Source organism: Mus caroli, unplaced genomic scaffold (genome assembly GCF_978045245.1).
Source record: "Mus caroli unplaced genomic scaffold, Mus_caroli_1 scaffold_1, whole genome shotgun sequence".
NCBI classification, from domain to species: domain Eukaryota; kingdom Metazoa; phylum Chordata; class Mammalia; order Rodentia; family Muridae; genus Mus; species Mus caroli.
The window spans coordinates 21,605,393-21,628,255 of NW_028227256.1; the positions used below are offsets into that span (position 1 = coordinate 21,605,393).

Here is a 22,863-nt window from a genome sequence, read left to right on the forward strand (position 1 = left end):
CAAATGAATTCCTAATATTGATTTCCAGTAAGCTATGATAACAATAAATTAAATATGATTTAGCTGGATTGTCACTCCACTAGAAAAATTAGTCTTTGTAGATAGTAGAAGCCAAAGATTGGCCCCAATTTCCTTCTATGTTAATCTCAATGTCAAGATGCTGGTCTTGGTAAAAACACAAGGAAACAAACAAACAAACAAACAAATCACAATAAGTGTGGCCACATATCCTGAATTTGGGTTTCTTAAGATAATGGATAAAGTGTTTATTTCTTTTCATTGGATGTGAGAATTCTGCATTGTTGAATGAAACTGCAATCTTAAAGCTGTTTTTCATTTATTTTTTTTTCTCAATTAAGAAAGTATATTACTTAAGGACAAAAAAACCTTGTAGTTGTATTATAAAAGTAAAGCACCATGCACTTAATGATAGTAGCATTGAATATTATACTCAGCTCTACTAAAAGTGATAACAAAAGAGCATTTTTCCATCAATTCCATCCAAGTAAGTACTAATAATGAGATATTGTATCTAATGAAATTTTACTAAATTGCTGGGTATAATTACTGTATTGTTTTAAGTACTGTTGCTTAGTTAAACATAACAACAAAAATGGTAGCCAGAGATGCCTAGCTTTTCTCTTTGGGACTATTTAAGACTTAAAGGTGGCTACTTGTGGGGTTGAAGCAACAACATCAAGCACACTTCCAAATGGAAACTTGGAGGTAATTATGGAAAACCTACTGTTGAAGGAAATCCCAGGCCCCATGTTATTACCTTATCACATGCAATGATAGCTTGATATTCTTTTATGCTTCCAATGTCCTACTTCTCTTTCCAACTCTCTACCTTGAAGCTCTTAGGATCTAAATGTTATCCCAAGGTAACATTTGGGGTTTTGACAATGCTATTATATTGGACATCATTCTTTCTTACTGTGTACTTCTTCAGACAATATCAACCATGCTAGGTCAGATCACATGACCACAGACTTACATCTTTCAACGAGGACTGTCTATTAGCATATATATATATATATATATATATATATATATATATATATATATATATATATATATATTCTAAGTACATGCATCTTAGAATATCCCTACTTTGTCCGGGTTAGTTTTCTCTAATAATTTCCCCTCTGATCCATACAGGAAGCTATGAAGCTATTAAATTTCTGGTACATGTGCTAGCCATTCCCATTGAAGAATGACTGTGATGAGAAACACTGTCTTTGTTGGCATGGTGAGCCAATGGGATGCTTTACTGCTCAGCTTGATTATCTGTGGCCTCTCCAAGGACTTTTCAAATGTTAACATATAGTTACTATTTCTCTAGATATATTCTATTTTTCCCAAAGAGAATACTTTTGTTTTACACATGGTAAATGATATTCACCTGACTCTAAGCATTCTGCAAGTGTGGAAATGACTTGGAGAGGGGGGCATAAGGTGGGAGTCTCACATTCACTATAGAATTGTGCTTTTGCCTCAATTTTTGGTGTCCTGGATCATTCTTATGTTTACTCTCTTGTTAAGCTTAGTCTGTAATGCTTATGGTTCCAATTCTTTAGCTTCTAAGACCCCCACCTCCTGTGTAGTTGGATAAAGTGGGTAGTAAGTTGGTCACTTGTGGGTTTATACTCTCATGCTCATCTGACACATATGTACACACACACACACACACACAGAGTGTTTGCACACCCACACACAGACCCATATGTGCACAACTACACATTCTTCCCTCATTGGATTCTGCATACTCAGATTCCCCTTAATCCTGCATGGTTCAGGAATCTGTTGAGGTCGATCCACTTCTCCCTACTGTTCCCCACCTACAACACTGAAGGTCCAGCTCTTTGCTGTTGCTCAGTCAGGCACACGTCCCAATTGCTTTTTCTCTTCTAGAACATATTGTGGCTTTCCATTCAAGAGCAAATCTCCTTTCAAATCTTTAATGTGTCCTCTTCAAATGGTCTTGTAATCTTGCTTTGCAAATATATGCCTTCTCTTTATAAATCAGACTCCCTTTGACCTGGTAGCCTCTCATTAACCCAGCAAATTATTTAAACGAACACTCCAAATACTACATCTTTGCCATCCCTTCAATCCTTACCATTCACTCCTGAATTCTAACATTATTCCAATCAGGTAGCCCACTGCCCTCTGTGTACCCACCTCCTCACTCTTTGTGAAGGTCTTAAGACTACTGGTATCTTTTGTTGTTGCTGCTGTTCATATAAACCAAAATATATAGCACTACATGTACAGGATGGTTGGAATGTAAACTCTGGGTGCTTATTCCAAACCCCCTCACCTATTTGTCCTTAGTAACTACAGTAGTGACCACAAAGGGTAGATAATAAATGTGAGCAAATCAATAAATGAACTGAGCTTGTCAGCTTTGCAGATAAAAACATGGCCCTGATCTTGCCTACCCCCATTTTGATATAGCTGTGCATATAAAAATGTATTCACTTCCTCACATGCCTCTTGCTCTTCTATATGAAAAACAGAGTTGTGAATTAATAATAATAAGTGGCATGGGTCCTTGTGTAGAGAACACATATGAGGACTACAGGCAACAGAGCCCAGTCCATCTACAGGGACAGCTGTTGTTTAGTGCAGCCAGCTGGTACCATATGAGATCATAGACTCAGTGTTGCCAGATCATTCACATTTTCCAGAGAAGCCAAAAGGCTACAGTTTTACCTAAAAGGTTTCAAATTTTAAATTTTGACAATTAATCACACTTTTCAAAAATACTGTCCAGACTAATGAGAAACAAGCAGAACAAAGCCAGTGCAGTGACCAGGAATTAGTAAACTTGGAATTATACCAACATTGGCTGAATTCTTAGCTGGTAAAGAATACTGTAAAACTTTAAAAGATGACAAAAAGAAGCCCCCCCCCCCCTTCCAAATTACGGGACTGTTAAGAATGCTACGATCAGAAAAACATGTTTAGAATAAAAAACCTAATGCTGGAAGTAAAGTGAATTAAAAATTCCTATTAATAGCGAAAGCAAGATGGTAGTTGTTGGAGATTATCCCATGATCTGTCAAAGAACATAGCCATGAGGGTACAGTGAGAGATGTCTTACAATACCTTGTCTCAATGTCACAGACTCTAGATCACTGCCAACTGCATCTCTAGGCTTGTTTACATTGATTCCATTGAAGCATATTTTGCTACTTTCTAATCTGAGCCAATTATGGTTGGAAACATACTTAATGTGTATATGAAAGACTTGAATTTTTAAAGCATATTTTATGGCCTGCTCAGGACAATGTTCCATGCATATTTGAGAAGCACTCGTGTTCTGCTACTTCAGAAAGAAATGTCCTCCAGAAACTATTAGACCATGTTACCCAGAGGCAACGTGTTTTCCTTGAGACTTTTCTACCTAATGGTCTTTTTTTTTCCTTTTCTTTTCTTTTTATTGGATATTTTCTTCATTTACATTTAAAATGTTATCCCCTTTCCTGGTTTCCCCTCCTTAAAACACCCTCCCACATCCCTTCCCCCTCCTCCCCCTCCCCCTGCTCATCAACCCACCCACTCCTGCCCTAATGGTCTTTTAATCTTTACATTTGATTTTGAAGTTTTCCATAATTTTTATTAAATTATTTATTTCTGTCTTCAACCTTGTCAGTGTTTGTGGGTTTTAGGGTTGTGTTGTTGGGTGCATATTTATTGATCATTGCTATCTCCTTTTGATAGACTAAGATTATAAGATGATAAATTACATTTGCATAGCTATTAAAGCATTTCAATGTAGATTGAATGGCATACTTCTTTTGCTTTTAATGAATTCTTTTTACTAAAATTTGAAATAGTAAGTATGCCTATTTTAGGTACTATATAGATATATGATGCTTTTTATCCATTTGAGTAAAATAGATTAAAAGCATCATATATAAAAGATTTATATAAAATCATATAAAATGAGATTGAATTTATACTTATCATTGGCTGTTTGTTCCCCACTCATTTTGTAGGTTGTTACCCTTCCATTACTATTTGTGTTAATTGCTTGTCCCATGGTGCCGCTTTCCTCCTTTTTAAAATGTTTGTGTTGCTCTCTTACTGACTCCTCCAAGTATTATACCTAACATTATAGATTCACAGCACTTCAGTTTAGATTAATGATAATTTACCTTCAAATATATATATATTACATATAAACTTTGCTCCTATATAATCATTTCTCCTTTCTTACAAGGTGTTAAGTTTTCATACAGAATGCATCTTTATACTTGATACACCTATTGACACTGATTTATCATTATCGATATATATGTACATATGGGTATTTATATCTATGTATTTTAAACATAAGGAAATAAAAGATATAAAAATAAAGAAGGGCAGGACAGATAGCTCAGTAAGTGATGTGGTTGGCACTCATGCTAGAGGACATGAATTCAATCTGAACACTCACATTAAAGGCAGGCATGATGTCTTGGATTTGTTATCCCAGTACTTGGGAAGCAGAAACAGATGGTGCCTGGGGCTCAGTTATAACCACTCAGACCTGCTCAAGGGGTATGTTCAGAGGGTATTGGGTAAATACATGGAATTTATTATAGTCACCACAATTTATATTCGACATGGAATTTACTATATTTACCACAAGGTCTATCAGCATTTTGACAGGCCACCTGATGACTTTGCGTTAAAGAAATAAGTGATCAAGAAACAAGACAGGTAAAGGTAAGCTTAATTTTAGCGTAAAACTTTAATACTTCATACATAAAAATTCAACCTAATTCTTGTTTTTTTTTTTGTTTTTGTTTTTTGTTTTTTTTGTTTTGTTTTGGTTTTGGTTTTTGAGACAGGGTTTCTCTGTGTAGCCCTGGCTTTCCTGGAACTCACTCTGTAGACCAGGCTGGCCTCGAACTCAGAAATCCGCCTGCCTCTGCCTCCCGAGTGCTGGGATTAAAGGCGTGTGCCACCACCGCCCAGCCCTAATTCTTTTACTAACTTATAATCTAATTTTAAAGTTTAAAATGTTTTTATATCTTAAAGTTTCTGTTGTGTCAAAATAACGAATTAGCATGATTAATATGTAATAATTACACTCTTGAATCACACAGTGAAGCAATGTCTCTGGTGTGCATTCTTAGTGTTTGAAGATCTTTATAATTATCATATTTCCCTCTTAGAAATTTATAATCATCTTTCAAAAGCTGATTTCAAGCCAAAACAAATATTTGTTCTTCTTGTTTTGTTTTGTTCACCTTCACAGAAAGTAAGCTTTAAAGAAAAATTTGTATAATTAAAAGTAAGGCGTTAAAAACTATATTTGCCTCTACCGACTTGGCTTCTTGCTTATAAGACACACAAGCAAGCACGTGATGCGGTACAGAATAATTTCTCTGGGCCTTGCCAAGGTTTCTATTATAAAAGAGGCCATATTAGATTACTTGTGTGCTACCAGAGAGATATAATGACAGCTTGCTATGTCCAAGATATCCAGCCCGAATGTTTTTGAATGGAGTGTAATTTCCTATAAGAAATCCTATCCGTTGCTTATTCAGTGATATTCCCATTAAGAAAATTATTGTTAAGCTCTATGAATATATATAGACTATGCTATAAATTATCTATGGCATATTTTATGCCTTCACCCCTATTTTATATTCATTGCGTCTAGTTCAATATTCTCAATATGAATTTTACTCCCATGCATTAACATTCACCTACACTTGAGGGTTCAATGGAATTTTGAATTTAATCCACCGTGTATTTCCTATAAGAATGTTCTTCACATTCATTTGCGTTACCTAAATATTTATGGACAGGTGTGAGCACATGCATGCCAATTTAACGATAGATATAAAATCAGCAATTTAGATGACTATCGGTCATAGAGAGTGAGCTTAAAGTTATTCTGAATGACCCAGAGGTGTGGAAGAAAATGGCTACCATGATGTTCCCTTTGCGTTGGCTGCTGAGGTAGAATCCAGAGCATCTCTGAAGTCTCATGATTCACACATCTTAAATGACTTTGAACTTGTTGTTTACTTCAGTGTTGCAAAAATCTCTTAGTTTCCATCTCTTCTCTGATGATCTCCACACAGCAGCCTCAATTCAACCAAACAGAAGAAAGAAATGGATTGAAGCTGTAGGGGAGGAATTAGAGGATCCGGTACCCACCTCCTTGAAGTTGCCAGAGAGGACAGAAAATGGCATCCAATATTAGAACTTGTATCAGCAGGGGGTTGACACCAGCAAAAGATACGTTTTCTAGAAATCTGAATATTACAGTGATTCCCTCAGGGTGTCAAAATTGAGAAAAAATTATTTTTATCTTTGCATTTTCTGTATTTAGTCAGTTTTTCAAAGACCATAAATCCTATTAATGGTTATTTAAAAACCACAGCTTGGCTGAGTGTTGTGGATCTGTGAGTTTGAGGCCAGCCTGGTCTATAGAGTGAGTTCCAGGAAAGCCAGGGGTACACAGAGAAACCCTGTCTTGAAAAAAAAGAAAAGAAAAGAAGAGAAGAGAAGAGAAGAGAAGAGAAGAGAAGAGAAGAGAAGAGAAGAGAAGAGAAAAGAAAAGAAAAGAAAAGAAAAGAAAAGAAAAGAAAAGAAAAGAAAAGAAAAGAAAAGAAAACCCACAACCCTTTCAATTTGGAAAAAAAACAAAAACAAAAACCTAAGCGTTAAAAATGACCTGTAAGTTAACTTGTGTCTCTCAGAGGCCCAACCGATAGAAAGATGATATAGGTTATGCTTTCACCCCTTCCTAATATACAAAATGCCATGTGTACTGATATGTAAGTTGAGAGGCAAGTTATTTGAATGCTGATAAGTAAACTAATAAATACATTTTTCTATTATGGTGGACAAAAATTAAGTTTTTAATTCATACTTTGCATACAAATTTAAAACAGTGAAGCATCAGAAAAGATGGAAAGAAATCAATAAAAATGTACCTGAGTGAATATTTTCGCCATATATTTAAAATTAAGCAACAATAACAGAACACTAAGACATGAAACTGCCTTTAAAAAATAGTATTTTATGGACCCATGAAAGAATTCATTGTTCAGAACATTAGACTAGACTAGACTTATCCAAATTTTACATTAAGTAGGCTCTCCAGTGAATTTTTTGCCTTCCTGATTAATGAGATTTCTTGCTAAGTAAAATTGATTTGAAGCCATTAGGAAATACAAATAAGATAATAGTTTAAATAGTTTGTGTATTATAGGAAAGCTCTTGGCAAGACACAGAGGATGGTTTTGATCACTGTGTACCTTTAATTACTGTGAAGTAGAGTTGTACATTCAAAGTCATTTAAAGGTGTAATACAAGGTCAAAAAGTGTTGGTAGATGCCAGCATCTTTCTTATTATACATTGCTTTCACAGAAAGCCCAAGCACCTAATATCCACTGCTAGGCTTCTCTTCCTCCCTGGATAATGCTTGTGTTTATAAAACCCAAGCTCTATTGACACTAGACCTTACTCAACTTCAATCCTTGAAAACCAGTCACATGTTGTTACCAGGTTAGCTAATAATCAGTTCTCACTTTGTAAAGCACAGAGCCAAGGTCTACAGGGATTATTATGAAAGAAGGACATTCTAGTAGAGAACACAGAAGGAAGAACAAATTTGGAGTCCAAAATACCCCTGAGTTAGCCAGACCAAAATGACACACCATTATTCTGAGATCTGAACACTCAAAATGTCACCAGGAAGGATGGAGAGAAGGACAAGAGAAGGGTATGGAGGGAGGGAAGGAAAGGAAGGGAGAGGAGGGGAAAGAAAGAGGAGGAAAGGGATGGAAGGAGGGCGAGAGAGGGAAGGGAAGGAAAGGAAATGGAAAGTGGGGAGGGAAGGAAAGTGAAAGGAAGGGAAGGAAGGAAAGGAAGGGAAGGAGTGAGAGAAGGAGAGAAAGTGGGAGGGAGAGAGGGAAAGAGAGATGCTAAAGGGAAGATATAACCTTTGTCAAACTTGGCTGGACTTACATGCCTGTATTCCTACTGGGCATCTCTACTTGAAGACCGTTTTGTTCAACTTCTTGCTTTTCCAGCCAAACACTTCCCTCCATCAACATTCCACAGCTCAATAGAGACACAGCCATTTGCCCAGCTGTTCCAGTCAGATCCCTAGAAGTCAGCTTAATTCTTGTCTTTCCTTCATTACCAACCCAATCCACTGGCAAGTCTTACTTCTTCCACCACCAAAACAGACTGCAGTTCAATGCTCTCTTCTCCATCTGCACGATCCTGGCCTGAGTCCATGTGGTCGACATCTTTCCAATGGATTCTTGTTACACTATCATGATTATATACTCCCCTCTCTTTTTCAGTCTGGCTTGCACTTGGTAGCTAGAATAAACTTTAAAAATCAGACAAGATACCTCTGTTACATAACACTTTTAGAACATGTCTTCAAGTTTGCAGCGTGAAGGGCACATTTCTGATGCAGGCCCAGAACTGACTCAGTCCTGCTTCTGACACATTGTCACACATTGTCCTCTACACCAGGCTCTGTGAGGCAGCCATGGCAGTCACCGTAACCTGGATTATGACTCTTTGAATGCACTGTGGTCATTGAAGCCTTTGCCTATTGTCTTCTGTGCCTTCTCGTGGGGCTTTCTTTCCAGAATTTGCTTCCAGACTTTGCATTTACACAAATCCTCCTCCTCATTCATGTCTCTTCTGTTCCAACGTCATATCCTCTAAGAAGCTTAAAGTTGCCCTAGCTCCAGTCACTGCCTAACACACCACCTTGCCCTACTTTTTCCAATCGTCTATGATTTCAGATGTCTTACACATTTATTGCCTATTCCCAACTAAAATAAAATGATTTCCATGAAAACAGGGTTGTGGCCAACTTGTTCCTGTTAAACAACCACTAGAACCTGCACCATTTGCAGAAACCCACAATGCCTGTGATCCTGTCCCATGGACTGAATGACATCTATGTTCCCTTGTTTAAACCCTGAGAAACCACACTACAGTCTATCCAACAGGAAAATGGCAGGAACATCTAAGGACCAGGTAATACTGAAGTTTCATCAAAAATCCAAGAAACAAACAAACAACCAAGGCCAACCCATCCGATGGTCACTTCCAATGAGAAATGTAAGACCTCCACAGAGATTTATGACACTGTAGAGAAAACATTACCAGATGCTCCAAGAAGATTTTAACAAAAAAATTATTCAGTAGTATTCCTCCAAAAAATTTCTTGCAGGCATAATAACTATGAAATGTGAACTATGAAAACATATGAAACATATACTGTACTCTTACAGCTTAAGGAAATCCTGACAGTAATTTACATCAACTTCCTAAGTTCCTAAGTGAAAAACCAAAGCTACATACCTTAAATGACTACCCTTCCGTCTCTCTGCCAAGGAGAGATCATGAGGGGACTTGAACTAGTGGCTTTTTATTCCAAGGTCAGTTTTTTCCAGGATATCAAGTTGCTTGCTTCCTCTTGGCTACAAATAAGATTCTCCTCATCACTATTGACTTGACTTAGAAATAATCTTTTCTGATTCTGATGAAGAAAAGAAGTCTCTAGGTTTTTTTTTCCTGAGCTTTGGAGAGTGTGTAATTTAATATAAAATATTAGTTTTATAGAATTTAAGATTCATTTCAATGTTTACAATAACACAACGATATTAGCAACAACAGAAACAAATTGTATTTGGTCTCCAAGGAAAATATTCACTGTGACATTTGTACATCCTAGGTGCCTGGTATCTCCCCAAGGAGTTGATAATTACAAGTTCCTTCCCCTACCGTTATCTGAGCACAGACCAGGAAGTATCACAAAACACACAGTCATACTAAAAAGGTAAAATCAGAAATATTTCCCTTATACACCTTAGAGATTAGTTATTTATTTTGGACAAGTACTTCTTTAATATTAACTCAGTTTTCAAGCAGGAGTAAGATCTTAAGAGCAGTTAGCAAATATATATATATATATCACAGTGAGACAAAAATGCTCAACAGTTTTGATGAGAAGTGCCTGTGTGTCTTATAAAAGAAAACCACTAGGTTGAAATTTTAACACCTTAGGGAGAAAACTAATAGATTGATACCTAACTGAAAAGATGAATAATTCTTTTCTTGAAAAAAATAAACATAATTCCTTTCCCCTGCCCTTCCTTGTGTGGAAGCAATGTCTGGAGCTTGGGTTATCTGAACAGAGACTTGGTTTGGGTTTTCACAGGATAGTGAGTTCCTGATAAAGAAACATGTTGAACACAGTCCAAAGAGCAGGGCTCAGGTAGCTGTAGGTCTTGGTGATAACATCCAAAGGCTTAGTGGTTTTTTTTAAAGATAGAAATACTTCCCACCTAGGAGCTGTGAAACTCCTAGTAACAACAAAGAAGCCACTTTGGGGCAGGTCTGCTGGGCATTGGGAAGGCCATTTTCTCTCTGCTTTGAAAGTGTGCCAAGCACATGCTGGATCTGTGTGATTGGCAGAACATGGGGAGGTGGGGAGCAGCTCTTTAAGATGTAAAAGGAATGATCATAAATATGTCTATTCTGTCCCATTCTGAATTCCCAAACCAGGGTCTGACGTTGCTACCAACCCACAAAGTTAACGTAGTGAAGTAAAGAGCCTTGTTTCAAAAGGATGCAAGGTTTCAACTGAACAAGTTGGAAGGCGTCTCTGGCCAATGAGAAACCAGCGGAGCGTCTCAAGGGGACAGACTTCACTTCCTCCCTCCTTTCCAGGGGGCTGAGCACGGAACATTTGTCAGATCCAGGAAGAACGACATGAATTTATTTCTCTTGGTATATTAAGTAATTTTATTGTATAGAAAGGTCAAGCTGGTGTGGTTTTCTGTATCCCTAAGGAAACCACAGCCCACAGTGGGGCAGACAGCATCTCTGTCTCACACACAAAGTCAAGAATAAAATCAAACTGCAGAGTAAGAGATTTGTAAGAAAAAGAAACTCTTAATTGCTATTTCCTTCTCTCCTCTTTCCTCACTGTGTAATAAAAAGATGTAAGGCAAGGGGGAAGACAGGAAAAAAGAAGAAAGATTTGCATGTTTTCAAATTTTCGGTGCTCATAAAAAAAAAAATAAAAGTAAAAGCAAAACAAAACAAACAAACAAACCAGGGGACTATAATTTTTCTAGAAAAACTTCATTTTGTACATTATATTCCCCAAATCAAGCATACTTTACATCCAAACAGTGACATATACAAAAGGCGTAATCGTCGATTATAGACAGACAGTGCTCCCAAGGCTAACTCTCCAGCCAGTTTCAGAGCCCAGAGCCTAAAGTAAAGCTGCCTTTTAAAAAGTGCTAGCTATTTCAGTAGACCTAATGCAAGCTTTCCAGATCATATTTAACAAGACTGACATTTGTTTATTTATTTTTCTTTTCAAATGGATGGCCACATGGAAAAAGATTCTATTTTTAAATATCAGGAACAGGCTTCCAAATTAACTCTTCCATTCTGAATAAGTGTGAGGCAGGGTTTATAAAGAACTTCCGTATTTACCAGTATCACTGAGGCCTCTGTCTTGCTGAACAGCTTCCAGGAAGAGAAATATGATACAAGTTACATTTCCTGAGAGCGAAGTGAGAGATGCCTGGAGTTTATAGTAAGTCGTTTCGTTCCCAGCTGACATTCAACATCACCTGTCTACTTACAAACAATTTGGCGAGCGGGGCTGGAGCGTCTGTCTAAATGCCTTTCCCTCGGGCCTGGGGATAATGTTTGGTTTCAGAGCCACAGAGAGTCTGAAATCTTAGCCTTTTCCGTGTTTGCTAAGAGGATTCAGACACATAGCTTGTTAATGGGAAAACAAAGTTTGGGTGATGCTCTAATAATTCCTCGCCTGTTCTGGTAAGCATTTGTTCATTGTGGTGTTGCAAATGGCTTCCTGTTGAGCACAGGCCCTCCTACAAATGCCAAAACCTAATGGCGAGTTAAGCAAGTTGCTTCTCAGAAACAGAGACCCATTGCAAGTGAGTGTTGCCAGGTGTCCCTCACGCAAGGAAATTCAAAGCGTCCTGAATAAAGCTGAGTTCTCACAAGTCATCCCTGGAAATCTGAAATGTCCTTCTGGGATCTGGGTGCCCGGCTCCTGCTTGGGGATCCATTTAGGAAGTCTCACACCTAACTGAAAGCTGTGATTTCTCAATGGCCTTCACGCAGTTCCTTCTTCCCCCACCCCACCCCCTAAGGCTGGTTGCTACTGCTCCCTGCCTTTAGCTTTTTAGATGAATGAAGTTCAAACAAACTCTTCAGATCAGCACAGATGGCCTCCAAATTAATTCTGCATTGCCTTGCCTTGCCTATCTAGATATCCTTATACCCATGTTCACTAACTACACAGGAGTTAGTCAACTGCCTTGACCTTTAAAATCACAGTGATCCTCCCTTTGACAGCCTTTGCATGCCCTGTTGAACACACTGTCGTCCCCCAGCCCGCCTGGCACACTCACACTTCACACCTCAGCCTTTTGAATCCTCTGTGAAACTGTTTCCAGGTAGCATCATCTGGTCTCTCAGCATGTGTGCCACATATAGAAGCCATTGCATTCCATAATGGCTAATCGTTGGCTTCTCTGTCTTTGGAGACAGAAATAACTTGAAAGCATGGACGTGCCTTTCTTTGTCTTACAACCCACAGAGACTACATGACCGTTTGAGAGTCAAATGCAATACTTTGTCACAATTTCATTTTTCCCTCACTGGCATCAAAGCTGAACTTAATAATGACCTAATATTGTAAAGTGTTTTTCTCTGTAGCCTTCCTGAGCAAAGATGGTTTTATATGCTCTCTCTCTCTCTCTCTCTCTCTCTCTCTCTCTCTCTCTCTCTCTCTGTGTGTGTGTGTGTGTGTGTGTGTGTGTGTGTGTGTATGTGTGTCAAAAGGAGCAAGCCAACATGAGAGCAATAGGGAGAACTGCTTATATTTAATCTCTAACTTTGGAGCCCTGTGATGAACCAGGAGTCAGTAGGACTATATTTACTAAGAACTCTGTGATGCTATGTGGATACATAATGCTGCCTCAGTGCCCAGTAGAATCAGAGGTACTGGATCCCTGCCACACCCCTCTAAACTCTGGGGGTGGGAGGAGTTAGAATGCCCACAGACATGTCCACTGGCCTTCTGACTGCAGCTTTTCCTCAGCTGAGATTCCCTTTTCCCAGGATTCAATGTCAAGTCAACAGAACCTGTGGCACCAGCCTATCATCTTCTCTCACTCCCATCCTTTCCCTTCCTGTCTTCTCTTCCCTTTCTTTTCTGTTTCTCCCACCCCAAAGTCATATCCTTCCTACACAGGGCTTCTGTTTTCCTCTGAACACTTAAAGCATTAACTGTCTATTCAGAGATGCAAAGCTGGTTTTCAATTGCTTCCTTTCCTTCCGCTAAGAGAATACACTGACTGTTATACAGGGAGTGTTGTGCTGTACATCCTGGTATTCTCATCTGCATTGTACCAACTGGAGGAAAAAACACCATTTCTGTGAGAAACAGAAGCATAATCTCTTTTCTTTCAAAAGCTGATCTGCACTTGAATCTCGAAAGAGGCACGCTTGCAAATGAACCTGCACCATCTCACTTGCATTTGGTTTCCTTTTATTTGATGTTTTGTTTGACTTTTAAGACCGTACTCTTTGAAGGAGATAATGAAGACTTCTTACCTTACCAATATGTTAAACATAAATTAATATTATGTAGATAAATCTCTTTGTTGTGTCATCATTTACAATACGTGAAATAAAAATATTTAAAGTTTCTGAATGTTTTGTCTGCTAACACTCACAAATAGATACAAAATTTTAGAAGTTTCTGAAGGAATAAGATTATTCGTTTCTGGATTCACAGTCAAGGGAACCACCAATGTATATCTATACCTTTATGGCTAATTACTCATGCAAATCAGCCTTACAAAATAATATAGAGTGTCTGAAATCTGAATGAAGACTATCCACTTAACTTAAGTTTGATAATGAGAATATATAGCTTCCCTAAACCCTGCTATGTGATTGACAAGAAACTGAATGTGTTTCATGTTTTACCCACCCATAAACCATAAAGCAGGATTTGTATAACCACAGGACTGCATTCATAGTTGCGACCTCAAAGGACCCTCTCCTTTACTTTTTCTTGCAATTAATGCAAGAATACACTTCAATGCCTACACTTCTGAAGTATTAGAAGCAGTGAGAGTCTAGCAAAGATGCAATGTTTTATCAATGTAGCCTGTTTTCATGCCTCCTTATGTTCCCAAGGGGATTTTGAACAAAATCAACTCAGTGATATTGAACTTAAAAATGAAGAATAAAAGAACTCTCCACCTGACAAATGAGAAATGTTCTTTTATACTGGGCTGAGAGTTTGACTAACACGATTTTTACATACAAAAGTTTCTTGAAGGTTCTTCAAAATTGCATTATATAGAAATTATGTCACAGATAGTTGATATAACATTCAAATGAAGTATTCATATGTTGCTTAATTTTTTTATGAGCCCCATGATGAAATACTTAAGGATAACCTTGAAAAATATTGAAATTATATTATCAGGTTCTGCTAAATTGTTACATGTATCAATTGTTTAATTTCTGTTCATTAATTTACATCTATCTAATTATAATGTGAATTTGGAGGAACAAACTATAAAACTCTGAAACAAACAAACATACTTGGAGGGTTTTTCATCATTTTTACATTTTAGTAGCATTTTTATTTTAAGTAACCTATTGTTGATTTAAAAAAAAATCCTTGAATTTCCCTTAAAAATCTGAGATAATTTCTTTTAACTATTAGTAATTAAATATTTCTATACATTATCTAAAACCTCTACAAGGGTTACCTTTAAACTCTTTCAGATCTAATACTAAATAATTTTGCTAAAATAGCTTGCTTAAGACAATTCTGTAGCCGTGAGTCCAGTAGACTTTCCTTCTCATTTTAGAATGTATGAGCAGTGACTCACCTCACATTCCTGGCATGCCAGATGATAATTAAGGAAGTGCAGCGATGACATTTAGAATCATGTGTAACAGTCTCATGAAACAGCTGGACGGGGTTTTAGCGAAGTCACATGGTCCTTACATAGGAAGCTTTCTATCTCAAAACAAAAGAATGTCCAAAGGAAAACCCAGGGGATGCAGTCACTCTCCGTAGCTTAATGAAGCTGCCAAGTGATCCTTCAAACCCGCCCAGGAATTAGAATCTTGTGTCAGAGCTAAGCACAGTTTCATGCCTCAGAATTTAGCTGTTTCTGAGTACTTGGAGAGAACCCAACCAAGAGCAAAAAAGAAGGGAAACGTGGATTAGAAAACAGCCCATATGAGGGAAGGAATGAAAATCCCCAAATACTTAAAATATAGCCTCAATGACAGAGGGGGTGTGCTTTGTAGCTGAACTGTGCTGCACTGTGAAAGACAGGAGGTTTCAGATTCGGTCAGTACAAAGGGAAAGAAAATTGTTTTCTTGTCATTGTTGTTGTTGTTAGTAGTAGTAGTATTTTATTATTATTATTATTATTATTATTATTATTATTATTTACGGTTACTATTTGCTGTTGTTTGTTTGTTTTTAATTATTAATTTGTGTGAGTCTGTATGTGCATCTGAGAGCAAATATCTTAAAAGGCCGGAAGTGTTGGGTCCTTCTGGAACTGGAGTTACAGGAAAGTTGTGAGCCACCAGATGCGGGTGCTGGGAACCCAACCCAATTGTTCGTAAGAGCACTAAGTGTTTTTAACAGCTAAACCATCTAACTCCGCTATCTCTAGCTGCTATTTCTTCCTTTCTTCCATATGAAATTATGAGTTTCATTGCAACATTTTCATACACACTTTGTCCCTGTCAATCCTCCCCCTCCCCTTCCCTCCCCCATCCTCCTGGCTGGCTCCTGCAAGTCTTCTGAGCCAGTCAATTGTCTTCTTTTTCATGTCATAGTACCTTCTGTTTTATTTTCTTCTCCTTTACTTTCCCCTTTCTTGTGGTTCCCTTTTAAATGTCATAGCTATATGTGGATTAATAATTATATATTTATATGTTATGTATGTATATGAGAGGAAATATGTGGTATTTGGCTTATCAGTCTGCGATGCTGCATGTGATGTAACATATCCATCTTTATTGCTATACTATTCGTAACAACTAAGACGTGGAGCCAGCCCGCTTGTCTATCAGTAGCTGAATAGATGAAGAAAATGTAATCCACTGGATATTTGTTCAGGTGCAAAAGAAAATGAAATCATGACATTTGTAGGAAAATGGACAGAGCTGTGAAATGTTTAGGACCATGTAGCTTTCCCTCCTATTCTGTATCTCTCTAGCAGGTTCCAGGAAGAAAAGACAGAGTCAGATCCCCTACCAGTGGAAGCCTTCGTGTCATCAGTGCTGAGCCATAAGGAGCTCAGAGTCTGTTGACTGAAATAAACTTTGATTACATGAGTTTCAGGGACTTACCAAGGCTACTTGCTACTCATTCTTTATCTAACAAAACCATCTAGGAGCATCTATGGTAGTTAGAAAGCACTCTCACCCTTATTTGTAATTGCATGAGTTTTAAGTTTAAAAACAACAGATATGAATTTAAAACCACAGGCCCTAATGTTACAGAAGACTTCAGAAAGTACAAAATACACAAGGATATGAAGGTGATAGAGCAGAGTTAGTACTCTCTATCAAGATCCCTAAAGATGGATTTTTATTTACATCAGACTATCGGAAATAATCATACCTAGAGATTAAAAGTCACCTTCCTGCATTTTGTTGTTCTCCCTATAAGACCCGGCTATTATAGACCTGAGCTTGTATAAAAGTCCATGTGAAAAAGAGCCATGTTCATGAGATCCATCATTCAGCAAAGACAAGATGTACATTTTGACATAAGCTATCCTGTGTACTACTCAGGTTCAGGTGATTTCTGAAGGAGATGCTAAAGTATGGAAACCTTGAAAAAGTCTAAAGGACAAAAATACAAATCAGAATACTTCTACTTATTACTCCCTCCTTTTGAGACATGTTCAGTTTTTATTTATATGACATTTTCTTAACATTTTTTATTGCTTATTGACACTTCTACCCTCTCGATGGACTGCAAGCACATTTCCTATCTTTAAATTTACTCTAATTATATATATAAATTATTACATAGTAATGGGGTATCATATAATTTTGAGACATATATGCCCTGTATGATATTAAAGTTAAATTAAACATATTTACCACCTCAAATGGTCATCAATTCTTTAAGGAGACACTTTCCAGATCTTTTTCTGTCTTTATGAAATGTACAATGTACTATTGTTATCTGTGACTACCCTTCTATACAATCCAAAGCCAAGACTTACTCCCATCTCATTGTAACTTAATGTCTACTGTCACCCCTCACCATCATTTCTGCTACCAAACTATGGTAGTTTTAAATAAGAAAAGCCCCACCAAAGGCTCAAGTATCTGAACACTTGGTTCCCAGAGAGCAATGCTGTCTATGGAGGTGGTTCAAATTTACTAAGGCAAACACATCTCTGAAGGTCTGCTTTGAGAGATCACAGCCTTGCCTACTTCTGGTATATTCTATTTTCTTTATGTAGTTGAAGATGCTCCCTGTTCCAGCCACCTGCTACCAGCCCCACCTCCCCTGACTTTATGGACTCTCCATCTGTAAGCATAAGTCAAAATAAACTCTGTCTTTCACAAGCCTTTTTTGGTCACAACATTTTTTCAAAGGAAAGTAAACTAATCCACCTCCTCTCCTGGCCTCTCATATCCACCATTACCCTCTCCTTGACTATCCCTGACATCTATGAAAAGCTTGGAACTATATAACCCTGCTTTCGTAAAGTAACCAACAATGTAATTAATGGGACAGAGAAGATGACTCCTCTCACTAGAGATTATTTTGGTAACAAAAATCAGAATGTATTTATTCCATTCTAGGTAGAATATTTTTAGTATTGCAAAAGGTTAAGATTGTTAACACACCCAATGCCATATGTGTTAAATACTTCACAAATAAAGAATGTTATCCTAGCTCATAAAGTCATATTAGCTGGATATTTTTCATGGCTAGAATCCCTTTACCCTTATTCATAGGTGTTACTTCAGATGCAAAATCCAACATCTTCCAGACTTTTATCATAAGTCAGAGCAGTTACAGATTTGAAACTCATTTGAGTCACACTTTCCTTTCTCCTGAAGGGTCATAGTGCTAAAAATCTACAAAAATCGGTACAGCCCGGAATCCACGTTAACATAGTATTCCAGACAGTCACTATCTAAATAAGTATATAAATAAATAGCCTGAGAGATAGGGTGATTTGCCACATTGGAATCAATAATAATTCAGAAAATATGTGTCTTGAACTTTATCATCTATTTTCCAATCCAGCTCTGAGCACCATGACTTTAGAATCAATAATACGTAGAAATTCAAAATTTATGAGCCATCGCCCTTGCATTGTGAGTAGTAATTAAAGCTCATGAAGAAAAAACTCCATCCAGAAGAGAGAAAAGAATCTCTGGCCTAGGTGATGACGTAATATCCCAGTTGGGCCAGGTCAGTTGCCTGTCCAAGGTCCAAGGAAGGTAGACACCCCCCCCCCCTAAGACAAGCTAAAGAGATAGGTGGAATAGTTTTCCTTTGATGGTACTGTTCCTGTCCTCCCTGGACTCCTCCCCATAGCACATTGTCTTACAGAGTGCATCTGAGCAGTATCCATATAGAGTGCATCCACTAACTTCTCAGAATTACACAGAAAAGTAACTTTCCCTTTTCTTTCCACCATTTATATGGAGACCTTTATACTCTAAGCGAAGCAAACTTTCCCTCCCTGACACTCCAGGCCTCCTTACTCCCAGACATGCCTCTACCTGTCAAAAATCATGGTTTTCTTTTCTCTCCCCTTCTCCTTCTCTGGGCAGCTGATGAGGTTTGCCACTTAGATACCCTCGGTGTTTCTCTTTGCAACACCAATAAAATTGTTTTCAAGGATCCATTTGAATCCATTCTTCAATACTTTTATCAATGACTCTAAGAACCCTAAGAGCGGGACAAAAAACTTACTCTGAAAAGATAATTCAGACAACTAAATAGTAGGCCACCTAGATTCTTTTAAAGAGCCAGTCTCTAACAATCACCTTTTGTTAGCTCAAGAAGTACTGAAGAATCAGGAGTTTCAAATTATGAAAAACATAGCAAGCGCTTCAGATACCCTAGAGTCAATATAGCTCTAAGTGTACAGTAATAAAGCTATAAAGATAGATATCTTGAAAACCCTCGCCTGAGCAAACTTTGGGTGTCTCTCAAGAAGCCAGGCTGAAGATATTGAGCCTCAGATAGGTTTCTGATTCCCACACTCAGAAGGCTTCTTCTCTCCTGAATGTCAAGTGGAACGAATGTGCCAGAACAATAAAAGCAAGTTCAGGCACGGAGAGCATTTTCATTTTCCATATAAAATAGCATCCGCCTTTTCCCATGCTGACTCCGCAGGGCAGCTTATTTACAAACGTATAAATAGCTGCAACTTTACTCCAGGCCCATTGAAAACCCAAAATGGCATATGCCAGAGAAGCATCCTAGCACACTTGGCTGCCTGAGCAAAACGAACCTGGGGATGAGTCAAGAGACTTGACACTCGGGAGTTGGTTTAACCAGACACCCTCCCCGTTTCCTGTCGTGGTGGGAAAGGGTTATGCTCTGCAGAGCCAGAAAATGCACTTTCATTGATTGTCTAGAGGCTGAGGACTGATTTAGAGCTAAGGTTGGAAACGAATTTCAATTCAAGCCTAACATTTATAATCCTGTGGACTCAAGGGGAGAACAGCATTGCCTAGTAGTGAAAGTACCGTTCAAATCAGCTTAATCTGCTTTCCTAAAAGTCCAGTGAACTTAAAATGATTCGGTCCAATCAATTCTTTTCCCACATTGCCAGGATTGCTGGGATTTAGATCAATAGGGGAAAAAAAAAGAAGTAAGAAAAAAATGCATCTTAATTTTTGAACATAATGTATTGTCTTTTCTAAATGTATTAATAAATGTCATCTACTACTAGTTAACCTCCCCCTCCATAAGTGTGGGCACAGACACACACACTCACTCACACACACACACACACACACACACACACGCCATACACCATGCACGTATGTGTGCCTTGCTTTTCCTTACAGCATATGCATAACCAAGCACGGAACTGCTGGGCTGTCCTCAGTGGCTGCTCATGAGGTCCCATAAACAGCTATACCTTATGGCACCGGACAGAAGCCCCTGCCCCCCACGTGACATTCCCTCCTAATATTCCCTGCAACATCAAATTATGCTATTCCTCAGTGTCTTTGTTTCCCATCAGTGAATGAACAGAAGAACGTCATTAAATTAAAGTAATCCAAAGTGTCACAAAACAGGAAGTCTAAAACAAAGAATCTCAGGATAGGCAAGAAGACTCCTGAGGAAAGCGAGAACACGCACGCATGTCAATTCATTTTCACACGAAGACATCTATGTGCATGCTAAGACCAGGGCGAACATATTGCTTTTCCACAATGGTACATTTACACACAGGAATGTTCAAGTCTGACCCAAGATACAAATAGCAAACAAACAAAAAGCCCTGCAAAACAATTTCTCTACCCTTTAAACTCTATTCCGTATACAAAGAGAGCACCCAAGGGTAAGCTGTTATTTGAATTAATCACAGAGCAGAATATACACGGGAATAAATATAGTACTAGTCTTTTGTCTCTGAATCTACATTGAGCCTTATATTTCAACGTTCACATTTAAAAATATAACATCGGTTATGTCTATGTTAAATGTTAATAAGGTTTCTCCCAAAAAAATATATTTAATTTTCTAAAGACTATTTCTTTATGCATATAAAAGGTTTGATTTCAGAGTTTTATCAATAATAAATTGTTGTGTATTTGTTACAGTTTTGGGGTACACTACTGAGCTTTTTAATTTTTGAGCAATAATTTGGAATATCCTTAGAAAATAATTTTTGTAGCATTGTTAACATGAAAAGAAAAACAAATTACTTTACTCACACAGTGTCTCTAATAAGAAGCGCGCTTCCCAACTTGAAACAGGTTTTATCACCTTCGCAAAATGCACGCCTCAGAGCAAAGCTTTCTCCCAGATCAAAGCCTGAAAGATGTGACATGTTATTAAAACCAGCAATAAACTCACAGACGTATTGATCTTTAAACAGGATTCTTTGTTATCCATATCCACAGGTTGATTGATTAAAAACAAAAAACAAACAAACAAACAAAACAAACAAAAATAAAAACTCCTGTTTGAAATCAGCAAATGTGTTCCATTTTTTTTTTAAATTTTCCTTTTATGGTACAGAAGAATAAAATTCTCTTTGCATGCAAAAGGTACAGCCATCTTTCTAAAGAACAGATCATAAATATCGTTGTTTTTTTTTTCTTTTTGGCTTTGCCTGGTCTGAATGCAAACCAATCCTCCGACACCAGCCTAGCTAAGATTGCGCATGCTTACCACCCTCACAGATGTTTACAGGGAATAAAACATCACTCCGATTTAATCTAGGAATTGACCTAAGCAATTTATTACAATAGTTCATTGTGCCATCTCTAACGTGTAAGCAGAAAATTGGAGTAAAAAGTAGTAGTAATTGGTTTAAAATCTGGACAGCATCTTACAAAACCATACTTCAGGAGAATTATAGGAACGTGAGGAAATGCTTAGAATCCAGACTCAGCATACACGTTATCATCTCGAGTGTGCGAGAGTGTTGGAGAAAACAGAGAGAGGCGATGGAAAGGAAGGTGGGAGAGAAGAATAGGAATGTTGGCTGGTCTTAGAGCCACACACTTCAGAGACTGAAGCAGGAGGAGACCAGCCTGGGATGACCTGGTCAAAAACAACAAACAAAACAAACAAACAAACAAACAAACAAACAAAAAACAAGCAAGCAAACAAGCAAAGAAAATGACAATAATAAAAAAATCCAGAAATGACAACATTAATAGCCAAAAAATTAGAAAAAATAAAAAATATAAAAAATGTTGCACCAAAATTGTATGGAAATCGTGACCACATCTGGATGCTAAAACACCTCATAAATATTCTTCTCTCCTTTCAGAAACGGGACAGGGACTTGCTGCTACTCTGAGATGAGACAATAAGGAACTCTGCTGTCAGTATTTCTCCTTCAGCATTTACTTCCCTATGTGGATGCTGTGATCTTAACCAGTAATGCGGGTAAAGTCGCACTAAGGCTCACCTTCTGGTCGGGGGATAAAATCTCTGGCTTGGTGGAGACCTAACTTTCCATCTGGCGGGTCAATGAGCTGGCTGAGGAGCCACCCTAGGACAGTGCATTCACTGTTAAGTCCTACTGTAGAGATGGGAGGAATGATTATTCCTTTAATGAGATAATATACTTTACCCTCTCCGAATCCCCACTCCCTGGGGCCTCAACCATACAGCATCTGGCCACTATGAAGGGACCCCACAAAATTTCTGATAATGATGCCTCCCAAACATTGGGCTATGGTGTATCTGGTGATAGCTTTGTACAAAGTGCTACCTAGCAAAGAATTATAATGCTTACCTGACAATTCAGATTTGTTTCTGTCATCTTGATATCTCTCTGTTCTCAGTGTAGGGCAGGTTGTTTCTATTTAAAAATAAATAAATAAATAAATAAATAAATAAATAAACAAACAAACAATTTGAACTAAATTTCCCATTGTACTTTTCCCAAATAAAGTTGACTGCTACCATAAAAATCATAAAGAAGATAAAATTGAAAATAAAACCTAATTGAATCATTTATTAGATTTCTGTAAAGTGAGGATAATGCTATCCTCCCCTCTGTATGTCTATGAAAGTTTAATGTTTGTTCATA

General features: G+C 37.7%; 1 protein-coding gene and 1 non-coding gene across 3 annotated transcripts in view; both read right to left on the reverse strand.

Annotated features, from left to right (window-relative positions):
• Positions 1-22,863, reverse strand: part of Col19a1 (collagen type XIX alpha 1 chain) — a 314,640-nt gene that overhangs the window by 264,876 nt on the left and 26,901 nt on the right. For both annotated transcript variants that reach the window (XM_029483553.2, XM_021163060.3), the window contains exons 3-4: positions 22,567-22,632; positions 21,029-21,128 (exon numbers count right to left, since the gene is read on the reverse strand). In XM_029483553.2, the coding sequence (XP_029339413.1) occupies positions 21,029-21,128; positions 22,567-22,632 (166 nt within the window). The remainder of the gene's footprint in view (positions 1-21,028; positions 21,129-22,566; positions 22,633-22,863) is intronic.
• LOC147006019 (small nucleolar RNA SNORA64/SNORA10 family) lies at positions 10,344-10,482 on the reverse strand. The gene has a single exon (XR_015048975.1). It is a non-coding gene; the product is annotated as a small nucleolar RNA SNORA64/SNORA10 family (small nucleolar RNA).